The sequence below is a fragment of the Anolis carolinensis genome, chromosome 1, assembly GCF_035594765.1.
Source record: "Anolis carolinensis isolate JA03-04 chromosome 1, rAnoCar3.1.pri, whole genome shotgun sequence".
Taxonomy (NCBI): Eukaryota; Metazoa; Chordata; class Lepidosauria; order Squamata; family Dactyloidae; genus Anolis; species Anolis carolinensis.
In genome coordinates, this window is record NC_085841.1 from 231180664 (window position 1) to 231196868 (window position 16205).

Consider the following 16205-nt stretch of genomic DNA (forward strand, 5'->3'; position numbering starts at 1 on the left):
AAGGGTAAAACACTACCTTCCCGGTATAGCATTCATGATTTTGCCCATCTCTATCATACTATTTCTTTTTCTCTCTCGCGAGACTCAGAATGCCAGTATGTTTAGCTTTTCCATGTATGGAAAGTGAAAATGCCCTGATTATCTTAGATCCCCCCCCCCTATTTATAAGAGCCTCTCAAAAGGGTGTAGTGACTGCCTCATGGGGAACAGGTGCATACTTTCCAAGTGGCACCCCAGGAAAGTAACAAATGTCTACACTTCTTTTTCTTTTTCTAAAGTTGTGTTACATGCTCTGAAAAAATAATCTCTTTGTTTGCTTCCTACACAAATGAGATTGGGTGGGGGAAATGTGCTTTTTCTTTGTTTGAACACCTCCACCCACTCCAGTTTCTTTGTTTAAGTAGGGAAACAAGTAACCAGCTGGCATGGGGAAAATATATGACAATACAGGAGAAATGGAGAGCATGTAATCTTGAGCTCCCTTAAATCTGGCAACTCAGTCCTAAAGAGGAAGTCACTCTCATTGACCCAAATAACAATCCTCTTTTTATAACCCCTTAAGGAGAATGCTTCCTATAAAGATAGAGATGTAATTTTTTTTTTATTTCATTCTTACCCAGATGAATGATAAATTACACAATCTGGACTGCCATAGTTTCTGTATATTTTGCAGTTGGGTTTTTACATTTTGTTACTTTTTGTTTTAGGTGAAAGATTCCAAACTTTTCTGTGGAAAAAAATGTATTTTCACAAAAGTCCTGAAATGTGAAAAGCCATCAAAAACAGGGCAGCACTTTGATAATGAGATGAAGGTACATCTAAACCAGTGATTCTCAACCTGTTGGTCCCCAGATGTTTTGTCCTTCAACTCCCAGAAATCCTAACAGCTGGTAAACTGGCTGGGATTTCTGGGAGTTGTAGGCCAAAATATCTGGGGACATACAGGTTGAGAACCACTGGTTTAAACTGTTGAGTTAACTCCGCTTGACACTGCCACAAACCATCATGGGCTCAATGCTAAGGAATCAAGGGAATTGTATTTTACAAGGGTTTTTTCCCCTTCTTTGCCAAAGAGTACTGCTGCCTCACCAAACTACAAATCACAGGATTTCATAGTATTGAGCCATGACATTTAAAGTGGTGCGAAACTGCATTAATTCCTCAATGTAAAGACAGTCTGGGGCTTTCATTATTGAAAAGATAAAATGAAATACTTTCATTCCAACAAGAGAAGACGTTGATTATTCCTTATCTTAAATGCTTGGGACCAAAAGTGTTTCAGCTTTGGGACTTTTTATTTTAGAGTAATTGCGTATACATAATGAGATATCTTGAAGATGAGACCCAAGTCTAAACATGAAATTGTTTGTGTTTCATGTATGCTATATACAAGGCATGAAGATAATTTTATATACAATATTTTAAATAATTTTCAGCATTAAGTGAAGTTTGTGTGCATTGAACCCTTAGAAAGCAAAGTTGTCCCTATCTCAGCCACCTATGTGAATAATTTTGGATTTTGGAACATTTCAGATTTTGCATTTCCATGTAAGGGATAATCAACCTGTATATAATAGTTCCTTGATAAAGTAATAGCTGAACTACACATAGTTTTATGGCTGATTCCACAGACTCGGTTAATTAATCATAAGCATACTTACAGGGTATGTTGTGCCTAGTTCTTAGCCATCTGATAAAATAGAGGTTAACCTGCATTATGATCTCCAGTGAAAATGCTTCTTGTAAGAATGTGATTTAGTATCTAAGAAAACTTTGAACAGAAACTTGTATTTTTATTTTTAAACGTTCATACAGAACATAAGAAAGTTAATGTGTTTGCTTTCACTAACTGCTTGTTTAATAGCACTACAGAGTTTAGAACAAAGATGCACTATTTTAACATCAGAAACTTAAATGCAAAAAATGCTCTATTTAAATGCAGGCCAGGTATATAGGGGGAGGGCCCACAGTCTTCAAGCTTTCCCACACAGCACCGCCAATCTACCTTAACTCTGATCTGAAAGGACCTCTAACTGCAGGGGTGAGAAAGAGCAACTCATTTTCCATGTTCATTATGTCACAGAACCCTACTGGGAATTAACACACAAAGAACATTAATGCATCTCCTTCTTTAAAATAGCCACTGTAATGTAATGCAAAATAATACAGCTGAGCACATGAAATCAATATGCACTCTATGTTATATAAATAGCAGCCAGGGTGGGGACAGAGCAACTTCCAGTTCAGATAAAGATTTGTTTAGAGAATAAACACAAAAGATAAAAAGAAGGGTGGGGTCTCCAATAGGAGCTTATGTAAAAATGAAATAAGAGTTTGGGAAGAGATATGTTTGTTTCCCAAATGAATTCTATAAAAGGTGTTATCACCCCACTCCTTCCACTGGTCAGAGACTCATCAGGCTCCCCGAATGCTGCCATTTTCATAACAAAAACGCATATTATTCGTACAATTAATTGCACATCTAGTTTGGCCCTGTGAAAATAGAGCAAGCGTAAGGAAAAGCCTGCTAATCAGTTGTCATGTTTAATGTACAGCATTTGTTGAATGCAGTGCAGTATTGGTTGTTGCCTCCCAAGAGCAAACGATGCAGAAAACATGCTCCCTTTAATTGTGTCTGGTGCTTGACCTGACCTCATTTCTGGAGAAACAGAAGTAGGAAGAGTTATAGCTTAGCCACATTATGAACAAAATAAATTAAAGTAGCACAAAGGAAAGAGAGGAATCATTCCAAAGACTGGGGGCTAAAAAAAGAGGAGACCTCAAAAGGCAAAGATGGATTTACGAGTACTCTCAATACTCCTCCTTGCCCTCGATCCCAGTGTCCCCAGAGGCTTTGTATAGTGCAGTGGTTCTCAACTTGTGGGTCCCCAGGTGTTTTGGCCTACAACTCCCAGAAATCCCAGCCAGTTTACCAGCTGTTAGGATTTCTGGGAGTTGAAGGCCAAAACATCTGGGGACCCACAAGTTAAGAACCACTGATATAGCTGATAGCACTGGAGATAAGGTACATATTCTGTGGAACTTCATAGTTCCAAGTTCTAAGGATCTGAAAAACAGCTCTCCAGCATTACTCTTTGAAAGTGACCCTACAGAAAAAAAGAATTACACACGGTTTTTTAAGCCCACAGAATCAAGGACATTCAATAGTATACTGTGGCTTGAGAATCTTATACCAATGTTGTTGAATTGCAAATACTCATCACCATTAGCCCTGCTTTCTAGAACTGCTGGCATGATTTCCACTCGAAATGATAAAACATCAAGCAGATACTAAGCTGGGTCACATTTACTTGTACTTCTCTTGATAAAGGCAATGTATCTAAGCCAGAACTCAGAATGAACTGGGTTGGCAATATCCAGCTCCCAAAGCTGCTAGGGTTGTGCTTCAATCTTCAAACCTCCCAGAATCAACCCACCTTTTCTAGAAAAAAAAAAGTGAATTTCCTCTCTTAGAAGCCTCCAGAAGTTATTTGCCTTTCAAATAGATCACAGTGCCCTCCTTTAGAATTTAACATCAAATATGGAGGTCTATCAAAACCAGAATGATATATTAATATATATTATCAGTGATATATTTTAAGAATAACAAGATGCTATTTCAGCTATTTGGAACAAATTGTATTTGCCCCTTGCAATTGCTAAACAAAAAGGTTAATAATTGCATAAATAATAAAAAAACCTTTTATTATTCATGAAGAAAGTAGGAACCTTGTATTAATGAATGAATAAATACACAAATTTATAACAAGCAATTCCTTTGACAAGTAGATTATTGCAAGATTACATTGATATTAGGATAATATCCCAAACAAATGAATAATTTTCAAATTGTATTTCTGACCTAATACAGTGCTACAGACCAATATTATTGGAGGATTATAGCAGTATTACACAATGTTTAATACAAAATTGTATATTTCAGAGCGCTATTAGATTCATTCAAAATTTGATTGTGCTCAGTCAAGAAAATTTTTAGAACCAATTAGTCAATACAATGCACATAATCCAGATACAATTAGGTGCACTGAAACCAGATTCAAATTATAGGTATAAAATAATGCAATGAAACATAAGTGTTCAAAATTAAATTTACTATTCCCAAAAGATGTATTGATGATCTCTAATTTAATTATCACTGCCTTATTATTAATCATCTGCATACTCAAAGATGCATGTATTTATACATTTTGTGTGCATTCATTTGTAATATGGTATCTGTGTTTTTGCATGCATTAAAACCAACATGTTGTACGTAGAACAAAGGCCAGCTGGAAATGTGTACCAAGAGTTTTCTCAAATTACAGTGAGATTGGACTTAAACAAAGTACAGTTTTCCAAAATGCTCTTGCACTGCTACTCCCAGCAGCATTATAAAGAATTATCAATTGTAAGAAATGTTGTGAGTTGTAGTCTAGTCATGGTTGGAGGGCTGAATTTTGTCCATCTCTCACTTGAATCAATATTAGGGCCCTTCCACACAGTCATATAATCCAGAATATGAAGGCAGATAATTCATATTATCATCTTTGAACTGGATTATCTGAGTCCACACAGCTGTTTGAAAGGGGCCTTAGTGTCAACTAGGATTGACTCACTGAATCAAGAGAAGTTAGATACAGTAAATCTTGCCTTTCAAGTTCCCACTGATTGAGTGGGAGCCTCAAAACAATTTAGGTCATGTATCAGCTCAGTGTACAGATAGCAGTCTGTTGATGTATGATAATGATGGTATCTACATCAAAACAAAACATTTTGCAATATTCCAAATCATGGTATGGATAACTGGAAAATCTGATATCCAGATGAATCTTTCAACATAGGAAACTTAGTGAAATCTTTGAAATCAAGCAACAGTTTGCAACATTGAAGTGCAGAGTGGCAAAGTGTTGGAAAGATCAATTGCACAAGGTGCCTTCCAACACTGAATTAAATGTGTGGAACTGTAGCCTTAAACAGTCTCCCATTAGAAAGTCCTATTCAAGCATTTATTTTCACTTGCAAAATATCTTCAGGTAGACATAGGGAATGTAAGAGTCTAAATGAATTGGTTTTTAAGATAATGCACTGCACATGCATACAGATATATACTCTTTAAAAATATTGTAGTCGTTTAGAGAAGTCTAGCTCAGAAATAAGATCCCAGGTTTCTTAAAAACCTGCTTCAAAGCAAAGCTGAAATCTTCTCTGGCTCAAATTAATATCCAGGCAGGAAGAGACTACCCCTCTCCCATGTACTAAACTTTGAATCAAGAGAGTGAGAAAACTGGGAGTATAAATCATTCTCTGTCTCCCTTGCCATGACATTGATACACTACAAAACACACAAGGTAGTGTCCATATCTATTAAAAATAGGGACATCATCAGACGGGCAGAAGGGAAGCGAGGCAAAATGTTGGAAAGAGTGAAGACTTATCTTACCCCGTTTTCTCCTGGCAAGGTCCATCTTCCGGGATGGCCAACCATCCCATGTCCTTTCCCTGTCTTCTTCCCAATTTCCCCAGTTTTTCCTGTTACCTGGCTCCTAAAAATGGAATCTTCTCTCTGTTTCAGCATGCTGGCAAGACATATTCTCACGGGCGGCCACTGAAAGTGGCCGTGCATCATGGGATGGCCTCTGTAGGACTCTGTTTTGCCAGCATGCCAAAACAGAGACTAAATGGAGGAAAACCTCCATGTGATGAAGTCCTAGGTTTGTATTGTAATTTTAGAATATAAATAACTTGGAATAAATGATAAGGAACCATTTTCTTCTTAGGTTGCATGTCGTCAATTGAATCAAATGCATGTGCCATTATAGTTTTAACTACTCCTTCTGATGTCTGAGCCAAGGCAGTTAATAATTATATCATTTGCTGACATATGCATGTTGTGTGCTCTATAAAAACAGTAATTTCTCATTTATTTGTAATTCAGTCAACTGACATATGATGTATTTATCTTTTTCCAGACAACAAACTACTCCAATCCAGTGTATGCAAAGTTATACATGGATGGGCAAAATTGTCGAAACTCCTTAGCAAGTGTTGATGAAAGGAAAGAACTCCTTCCAAAGAAAATAGATATTGGCATAAGGGAGACTGTGGCATAATCCATTATAATCTTTTGTATACTGTATAAATGTATAAAATATAAGGATTACTTTTCTATGTACCAACAGTATTATAATTGTTTTGGCATCAGCATTACCTCTGAATTTATTTCTGTTTGGTTGGTGGTTTTCTGGGTTTTTCTTTTGCTGATGACTTGACTGACCATTTGTATGGTATTTTTATGATAAAAAATCTGCACTACAGTACGATTTACAACAATGCTGCTGATATAACACACACTGAATTTGTTAAAAATTAAAAAAAATCCTTTGTAGTGTGAATATGAGCAATCTATTTTATATGAACTTTTTCTTTAATTTTACTTAATCAATGAAGATGATATCTGCACTTTTCCATTATATGGTCTGAAGGCTGTAGTACAGTGTGTGAAATTTGTTTCTGTTTGAAATGGTGGAAGTATGATTGAATGGTCTACTCTCTTTGTGCCCGTTAGAAATTCACTTCTGAACCTTAAAAGTTAGGAGAACCAAATTCTGCAAATCAAACATAACTCGCTTTTACAATTAACTTTATGTTGTTGCCAAGAAGCTATGAGTACTATAGAAAACATCTAATGGTCTGCATGAACACAGATTATTCAATTCTGAAGATCCAGTGGTTGTCCAAGCTATACTGAATATATAAATCATGTAAAAAAAATCCTCTGTATTTAGTAAAACCTTATAGAACTTAGCGATATACAACTTGCAAGTGGAAAGATCTTAATTAAATCGTGATAAGGTCTATTCTGCAGTCCTATAGATAGTAGCCTACCTGGAGCACAAGAGGGCATTGCCTATGAACATATTATGTATTTATTTACTCAGCCACATGCAGTATTTGATTATATGATGTATTATTTGATTATATGATTATTTCCCCTTAAGGAGAGCAAAAAGCCATAAGCACACACATTGACAACAATATTCCTAAAAGGAGGGGGTAAACCCCTGTTCTTTCATAGAAATATTAATTCAACCACATCTGATCATTCTTTATCTATGGAAAGATTATTTTTAAAAACAATACGGTCAATTAATTTTAAAACTTATTCGACAGACCTCAGAGTCCACATTCTCAACAGTGGAGAGTGTTCAATGTAACAAGTTTCCAGCACTTTCTCTGATATTAGCTTATTTTATGTTGTTATCAAGAATAAAAAAGGAAAAACAATACAATTTGCCTTTTTTAATTGTGACAGAAATATATAGTGCAATTTCTCTAGCCTGTTTGGAGAGGGAAAAATCCAACCCTTGAACACTTTTATATAGAACTCTAAAGGCACAAAAGTCTTCACACACCTGTACACAAAGAATTGGAGGGCTTTTCATTCCTCTGGTATACATTACTGGTTTTTAGCTGTCATGAGATATTAATCTAACAGATTAAATACGTTTGTGGTGGCTCTATTCCCTTTGTACAAACATTGCAAAAATAACTGCTGTTTTATAAAAGTTTTTTGTTGTACTCTGTGCATGCATACTACCTATTTCTAAAATTTGCCATGCTGAGGCCTTTATTAAAAAGAACTTGATTCATGTAATCACAGTGCAGTTTTGCTTGAACCACCATGCTATGTATATCACAAAACGTTTCAGGTTCTGCTCAAGGTTTTTCTTTCTTTCAGAACATTGAATCCTATATTTCATTTGGGTAAAAGCAGCCATCTTGTCTTTGTTTCTAAAAATGTAAATTTAGTCAAATGATACTCCTAATGCATTTCACACTGTTGAGCACTTTCTAAAGTACGAAACATATGAATTAAGCAATACCATGACTAAAAAATTAAATGATAAAACATTAATTTCATAAATACTTAGAGTAATCTTCACTAAATTTAGCTGGGACTAACTTTTGAGCAGACATACCTAGGTGAAGAGATATAACAGCGTTTCTCAACCTGAGGATCAGGACCTCTGGGTGGGTCACGAGGGGGTGTCAGAGGTGTTGCCAAAGACCATCAGAAAACACATATTAATTCACAGTGCTTTCTGGAGGTAGGTGAACTACATCTCCCCTAAATCACTGTAAATTCCTCCCAAATCCCTCTATTTTCTGTTGGTAATGGGGATTCTGTGTAGGAAGTTTGGCCCAATTCTATCATTGGTTGGGTTTAAGGGTGGGGTTCTTTGATTGTAGGTAAACTATAAATTCCAGCAACTACAACTCCTACATGTCAAGGTCTATTTTCCTCAAACTCCAGTGTTCACATTTGGGCATATTGAGTATTCGTGCCAAGTTTGGTCCATATCCATCATTGTTTGAGTCCACACAGTGCTCTCTGGATGTAGGTGAACTACAGCTCCAAACCTCAAGGGCAATGACCACCAAACCCTTCCAGTATTTTCTGTTGGTTGGCGAGTTCTGTGTGCCAAGTTTGGATCAATTCCATCATTGGTGGAGTTCGGGGTGCTCTTTGATTGTAGATGAACTATAAATCCCAGCTACTACAACCCCCAAATGACAAAATCAATCCTCCTCCCAACTCCACCAGCATTCAAATTTGGGCATATCGGGTATTTGTGCCTAATTTGGTCCAGTGAATGAAAATACATCCTGAATTATCATATATTTACATTACAATGAATAACAGTAGCAAAATTACAGTTATGAAGTAGCAATAACTTCATAACTGCAATAATGTTATGGTTGGGGGTCACCACAACATGAGGAACTGTATTAAGGGGTTGTGGCATTAGGAAAGTTGAAAACCACGGATACATAAGGATATTTGAAGGTACAGTAGGAGGAAACTAAATGGCAAACATTCATTTTTGCAATCTTTTGCCTCCGAGGCTCCGACACATGCTGTAAAACTCTTCTATTAGTATATTTTACTTAGCTGGCCAGTTAATATAGTGTCTGCAGTCAAAATGAAAAGAGCAGACAAAGCATGACATACAGAACACATGAATCCTTTTTGTTTTTAAAGAGGGGGTTGAAAAGCAAATAATTGGCCACTTGCCAAAGAGCAGAGTGCTTGAGGTAGCGCAATCCTCATCCTTCTGAATAAATGTGTTTGCCAGATTGATTCAATAGCAATAGCTGTGAACATAGTGCCGTCATTTTTTCCTGAAGTTCTTCTGAACACAAAAATCCTCTGTGCACAAGATTCTCTCTCTATTCAGCTAGACCATTATTATATGAATATTTGAGAACTGCTCGCAGTCATGACATTCCCTATTTGCTTCTCAGTTGTCTCTTCTTGTTACTGCCTTCTTATCAACTTGTTTTTCCTTTTTCCCCAAAGCAAATAAGACATTCTATTTTTGTTTCCTTATTTTGGCAATGCAACCAGTTTAGAGGAATTCCACTTTTTAACTGCACTGGCAGTCGCTTAGATTACTTTATATTCTTTGTTGTTGTCGTTGTCTCACTCTTTCAGTCATTTTTGACTCTTAGTGACCTCATGGACCAGTCCATGCCAGAGCTCCCTGTCGGCCGTTGCCATCCCCAGTTCCTTCAAGCCAGTCACTTCAAGGATCCCGCCCATCCATCTCGCCCTTGGTCGGCCTCTCTTCCTTTTTCCTTCCTTTTTCGCCAGCATCATGATCTTCTCCAAGCTTTCCTGTCTTCTCATGATGTGGCCAAAATAGTTCAACTTTGCCTCTAATATCCTTCCCTCCAGTGAGCAATCGGGCATTATTTCCTAGAGGATGGACTGGTTGGATCTTCTTGTGGTCCAAGGCACTCTCAGGATTTTCCTCCAACACCAAAGTTCAAAAGCGTCTATCTTCCTTCGCTCAGCCTTCCTTATGGTCCAGCTCTCGCAGCCATAGGTTACTATGGGGAATACCATTCTTTATATTCTTACTAATCTCTATGTTAACTGTTAATTAATATTAGTTCCTAATTATAGTTTCCTTTTTTTCAGCAAATACTTCCTATAAATGGCTTATAAAAATTAATTATTTTTTCAGTGACTCGGAAGAAGAAATGCCAGTCTGACCATTATTCTTAATCACTTTTAATAAGAAGAATATTTAAAGTACCCAGCAATAATAATAATAAATTTTATTTCTACCCTGCCCACCATTTCCCCAAAGGGACTTCGAGTAGCTAACAAAATACAGCGAAGTGTCACATATAGACAATACATAAATCTAAAATGATTAAATCATAGAATTATAATCACACACATACATAATTGCAGTGTAAAGAGCAAAATTCATAAAATGCAGTCATAAAAACAAGTTGTTTCAATTGACACAGCCCGGTGCCGACGTAATGCCCACAGTAAGACCTTGGATTAATCCTTAAGAACCTATGTAAGATCAAAGGCTTTCTTTAAAAGCCATGTTTTTAAGCTGGAATGGAAGGCTTGAATCGAAGGGGCTCTGGAATGCCCTCTAGGAAGGACATTCCAGAGCTAGGGTGCCACCACTGAGAAGGCCCTCTCTCTCTCATCCCCACTAACCGTATTTGAGATGGTGGTGGGACAGAGAGAAGGGCCTCTCCAGCAGATCTCAATGCCTGCATCAGTTCATAGAAGGAGATGCAATCATGAAGATAGGTTGGACTCAAAGCGTATAGGGCTTTATAGATAATCAACTGCACTTTGAACTGGGCCCGGAAACTGGTCAGAAGCTAGTGGAGCTGCTTTAGGAGGGCCATGGTATGCTCTCTAAAACTCAACCCAGTTAGTAATCTGAGTGCAGACCTTTGCACTAACAGCAGTTTCTGAGTCGTCTTCAAAGGCAGCCCCATGTAGAGTGCATTACAGTAATCCATTCTGGATGTAACTAAGATGTGGACCACCATGGCCAAGTCAGGCTTTTTGAGGTATGGCTGCAGTTGGCACACAAGTTTTACTTGTGCGAAGGCCCTCCCAGCCACCACTGACACCTGAGTTTCAGGAATCAGCAATGAATCCAAATGGACCCCCCGGACTGCGGACCTGTGTCCTTAAGGAGAGTGTGACCCCATTGAGCACAGGTTGCCACCCTATACCCCAATCGGCCTCATGACTGACCAAGAGGACCTCTGTCTTGTCTGGATTAAGTCTCAGCTTGTTGACTCTCATCCAGTCCGTTACAGCTGGTTTAGGATTCGGGGAGCTTCCATAGAATTAGGTGGAAAAGAGTAGTAGAGTAGAGCAAGATACAAAATCCAATTGGAAATTTGTCTTATATGCAATATAGCATATTCCTATCGACTTTTGACTGAAAGTTAACAATGTTAAATTAACTGCAATGAAAGCAGCATCTCCTGTGTAGATGGAACTATTATCCAACTAACCTTGTGTTGATGTTGTGAACATGCAAACACATCACTACAACAAACAAGTAGATTACAGAGAAGGAGTCCTCCATACACACATACTTCACGCACACATACATTTGATATCAGACGTAATACCACAACCAATGAAGGATAAAAATTGCTTGGTTCATACTTTTTTCTAATTGAGAGACGCACTTCACTGCTACTTTAGTTTCAGTTTCACATTTGCTATCATAAAGGTGACTAGAAAATTAAAGGGTTCATTCAGATTGTCAGCGTGTGCCCCATGGCTTCACATTGCCCATCCAAATACCTTTCTCAGATTCTATTTAAAATTGAGTAAAAAAGAATTGGTTCATTTTTGGTTGCTCTGATTATTACATAGGTTATTATGTTAGATGTTGTATCCCTCCCCAGATTTCCTCCAATTTATACTGGAGACAGTCCCTAAGCTATTTTAGGTTGTTTTTTTTAAAAAAAAATGTTTACCTTGACGTTTCTCTTTCTCGAACACAATCAAAAGAGCTTCTTCATAAGGTTTTAGTTTAGGTGTTTGGGATGCAGATGCTGTTGGATGTTCCACTCCCCTGTTAATTTTTTGTCCAGGATACATCTTTCCTGCTGAAAGCAACACTAGATGTTATGTCACAATTTCTCAAGTTTAATTATACTAGAACATGGATCCATTTTAAATCCAGTATCTGCCTCTTGTGGAATTCTGGAGCTTGTAGTTTAGGAGGCCTTTAAACTGCTCAGCTAGACATGCCCTAGATCTCACTAAACTACAAATCCCAGAATTCTGCTGGAAGCAGAAACTGGATTTAAAGTGGATCCATGCTCTAGCATGGTGAGACTGATGTGAATGTGTAATGAGATGGAGACAGATGGCACAGAAAGAAACAAAAATGTTACAGTCTTCACCCACCCCTGCTAGCCATCCATCCATCCTAATTTTAACCTGCTGGGAAGGACACATTTTTAAAAAAACAAAACCCATCCTATTTTCAAATGCTTGAATTAAAACATCAGTTTCATACAAAATTATATTATAATTAGCAGGGAATGAAAAGAGTCTTAAATAGCTGCAAGGGAGCTTGAACATTGTGTCCATGTAAGGACTGAGGTGAATGTATAATCTGGTGCACAAGACCTCACAGAAGTTTTCACAAGCACATAACCATTTGACTTTCCTGCAATTTCTTATATTTCAGCATAGAATTGAAATGGATTAAACTGGCATTCTTACATATGTGATATATACTGGATATTTGACGCTGAACTGCAAAACAATTGAATTCTGGCACACAAAAAAAATTCTGGTGCTTGTATAATATTCAACATTTCCTCTGGTGCAACCCCTTATCTGCAGAAGTAATCAAAAATTGGTATCCACTGAAGTCAATATGGATGGTGCAACTGCAAGTCAATTCTGAAAGGAAAACCTGTGTTGGCTCACAAGAAAGCTGAGTCTGGCAGAGCACCTTCCAGGAAGATGATCACATTAAATATGCAATCAATACCCAATCAAAGCCCAGACCGCCATCCAATGTCAAAAAAGGTACCTGGCCAAATCGAAAGCTCTCCGGAGTTCCATGACTGCTGTCATTGTGACAAACAACCACAAAGGTAAGGGTAATTGTACAGCAAGGCAAAAACAGTTTCAGCCCAACTTGATGAACTGGATTCCACTGGTGTAATTTGAAAGTGGAGCATGTAAACATCTCCATTGGATCGAGGACTAGTTTGAAGCAGCATCCTAGATTTTGGTGCCAAATGCCAATCTATTTGACTCCTAAGAAAGATGTGATAATTGACAGGAATTCCTGAGCTATACATTAGGTCAAGAGAAATATCACTCAGATCTTGAAAAATAAAATGGTAAATACAGCAATGAAAGCAGCTACCTCTTGACGTATGTGACCAGTCTAGATTAGCCCAAACACTGCATTCCAGGGGTCGTAAAATACTGTACTCCACTCATCTACTCTTCTGCCGGGTTCTTGGCAATTTTGTGGTTAGAATATAGCTGTATCTTCAATTTGGAACACAATAGATACCGGTAGCCAGGTGATTGTGGTTTAGGGATTGGATTTCAACTAACAATCAAAAGGATTCCCATGTGTGATAATTACACAATTTCCATTTGCAGTTAAAATGAGAACGTTGCTTTCTCTAATGTACACTAAAATATCTTTATAAATATTTGAAAAGATGTTGTTCAATGGATTCTGTAAGACAGGAGCTGACTCACCACAGCCAATTAATTACCACAATCAGAGGAATTCTAGACAAAGTATTGTCAGTGCTAATGTGAAGTCTAATTAAAATTCATGTCCCATAAAAGTCACTTGACTCTCAATTATGATTAAGGATGCAAGGTCATCAGAACACAGCAAGATGCTGAGCCAGTTACTTGGTGACAGTTCAGAACTATTGTCATGCTTTCCGACGAACTGTTTGTGAATTACAAATTACAGTTCAGAGTCTCTGTGTGAAGTGTTAGGGAGTGACAGCAGCAATAATTTTTCCTGGCCTTGAAGTTTAATGACTCAGAGTTTCCAAAGCAGAAAATCAGTGTTCATTTCCAATTACATCCAAATCTTATCAAAGGTCTAGTTTAAGAATTGTTAAATTTATACTTAAAAATCACCACTACCTCTCCACTTCAAGATAAGCTACTGTTATCAAAGTGACAATAGGTTCCATCTGATTTCATTGCTTTATCTGCTAATTTCTTTGTACTTCTCTGTTCAATGAATTAATTCCAAAATAGACTAAGCCAAGAACTGAAATTGGAGAACTGAGTTGCAAATTCATTTTTGTGCATCTATGCCATAATAAAGTACTTAATACTATATGATTCGGATTCCTACAGACTTAGCAAGAAAATTTAACTAGTGAGGCTGGAAGAATACAAATCAAGAATGAGCCAACCAAGAAAAGAGGGCAAAATATGGCATCAAACAGCTTTTAAGCCAATCATTCAACAGTCCATACCTATGGCTGATTTCTTACAGACACACGTAAGTCTTCTTGAAGTTAAATTTGTTGTTATTTCATGAAGGTTGCTGAAACAGTCTGAGACCTCATCTGTGGATGTAGCTTGCTCTGTTGGATCAAACACAAAGCAGCAGCATCTGCTTCTGACACCCAGCTGAGAATGAGTCCTTATGTCTCCATTTACTGGCTTGGCAAACTTGTCATGGGAAGGCATTGCCTTCTCCAGACCCTGTTCCAGCAGCAATTTGAGTCTCTTCTTCACAGACAAGTGTCGATGCTTCATTTGAGGTGTAATGATCTGGGTTTAATCAAAGAAAAGGCTCTTGTTTTGCAGCCCAGAGCAGGTGTTTAGTTTGCCTAGTCAGATACATCGGCATGAAGGCCGTGGAGTAGGAAAGAAAACTCCAAGGGATTAAATAGGACAAGAAAGAAAGTATAATCTTGCTAACTTCAATGCAACAGGAAGGTGCCATTTTCCTATCTGGGAATGTTTATCTTCTAAAGTTGAACATACAGGGTAGAAATAGTTCATCTGTATCTAGAAACTATTAATTTCTCTCTATTCTGCAGAGAGGTCTTCGGGCTTTTGTCTTGAATGGGTGGAAGATGATGGGGTTCCTTATCTGTCTTCTGTGGCAAGTATGAGCAGGTGGTGGAGTTGGTGTGCTTCCAGAGGTTCTTTTTCAAAGACTGGTGAGGTCACAGACCTGCTCTCTAGGAATATGCGACCCATATGCAGGATATGGCTGGATATAGTCAACCATCAGCATTTATCCAGAGCTGTGAGGCATTGGATGAGGGTAATTCTTGCCAGATCATCCTCCACATGTATGGGGTAACTAAGGAAGAGAAGTGGAAATGTTGCTTCATTCCTTTCCCTAGGCTGGGGGTATTTGCCCTTCTGACAGGCTTTGGTAGCTAGCTTAGAGAAGATTACAAGTACAGTAGAGTCTCACTTATCCAACATAAACGGGCCGGCAGAACGTTGGATAAGCAAATATGTTGGATAATAAGGAGGGATTAAGGAAAAGCCTATTAAACATCAAATTAGGTTATGATTTTACAAATTAAGCACCAAAACATCATGCTTTACAACAAATTTGAGAGAAAAAGTACTTCAATATGAAATAATGCTATATAGTAATTACTGTATTTACGAATTTAGCACCAAAATATCATGATTTATTGAAAACATTGACTACAAAAATGTGTTGGATAATCCAGAACGTTGGATAAGCGAGTGTTGGATAAGTGAGACTCTACTCTACATGCCAATTATTTTCTGCTGATTTTTCTTATTATTTTTAATAAATTGTGGAGCTACTTCAGAAGTAGACAACTCTGGAAGACCAGGGGACTACAATGAACTTCCCAGGGAACTTGGAGGGCTTCAGCCATCACCACACCTTCTCCCACAAAAAGTATTTCCCCCAAGCACCGTCTAGAGGACATGCTTTCCTCAGCATGATACCCCTGGGGAGGGAATTAATATCATTGGACATAACTCAACGGAGATCAGTTGGCCCTCAGATATGATCGGAGAGGGAGAGATTGGACAACGTAAGGGTAGCAAGGATGAAATACTAGACAATGGGGAAGCTGAGGGACGAGGAGATCTGTCTGGTGAACAACATGGACAGGGAAAAGATAAGAGTATGGATTTTGAAACGGGAGCACCAAAGCAGATAATGAACACTTCGTTGGGGATGGACTTTCCCCTCTGGTCTGCAGGATGCCATTATGACCATCCGTTTCAAGTGGAACAACTGGCATTTGATATCAAAGACTTTCAACTGAATAGAGGCAGATGGACCTCAAAAAGAGGGATTCGGAGGTCCTTGGCCCAAATTCTTTCTAGGAGCCTGAAAGAA

General features: G+C 37.9%; 1 protein-coding gene and 1 long non-coding RNA gene across 5 annotated transcripts in view; one reads left to right on the plus strand and one right to left on the minus strand.

Moving 5' to 3' along the window:
* The window catches only part of lrp1b (LDL receptor related protein 1B), a 1066453-nt gene extending 1058799 nt beyond the window's left edge, over positions 1–7654 (plus strand). For 3 of the 4 annotated variants that reach the window (XM_016994954.2, XM_062971003.1, XM_062971037.1), the window contains 2 exons: positions 1943–2041; positions 5970–7654. In XM_016994954.2, coding sequence (XP_016850443.2) covers positions 1943–2041; positions 5970–6110 — 240 coding nt within the window. In that variant the 3' untranslated portion in view covers positions 6111–7654. The remainder of the gene's footprint in view (positions 1–1942; positions 2042–5969) is intronic. The other variant, XM_062970961.1, reaches the window with a different exon arrangement.
* Positions 1–16205, minus strand: part of LOC134296370 (uncharacterized) — a 31438-nt gene that overhangs the window by 4842 nt on the left and 10391 nt on the right. Inside the window, exon 2 of the long non-coding RNA XR_010003104.1 lies at positions 11824–11955. This is a non-coding gene — a long non-coding RNA (uncharacterized LOC134296370). The remainder of the gene's footprint in view (positions 1–11823; positions 11956–16205) is intronic.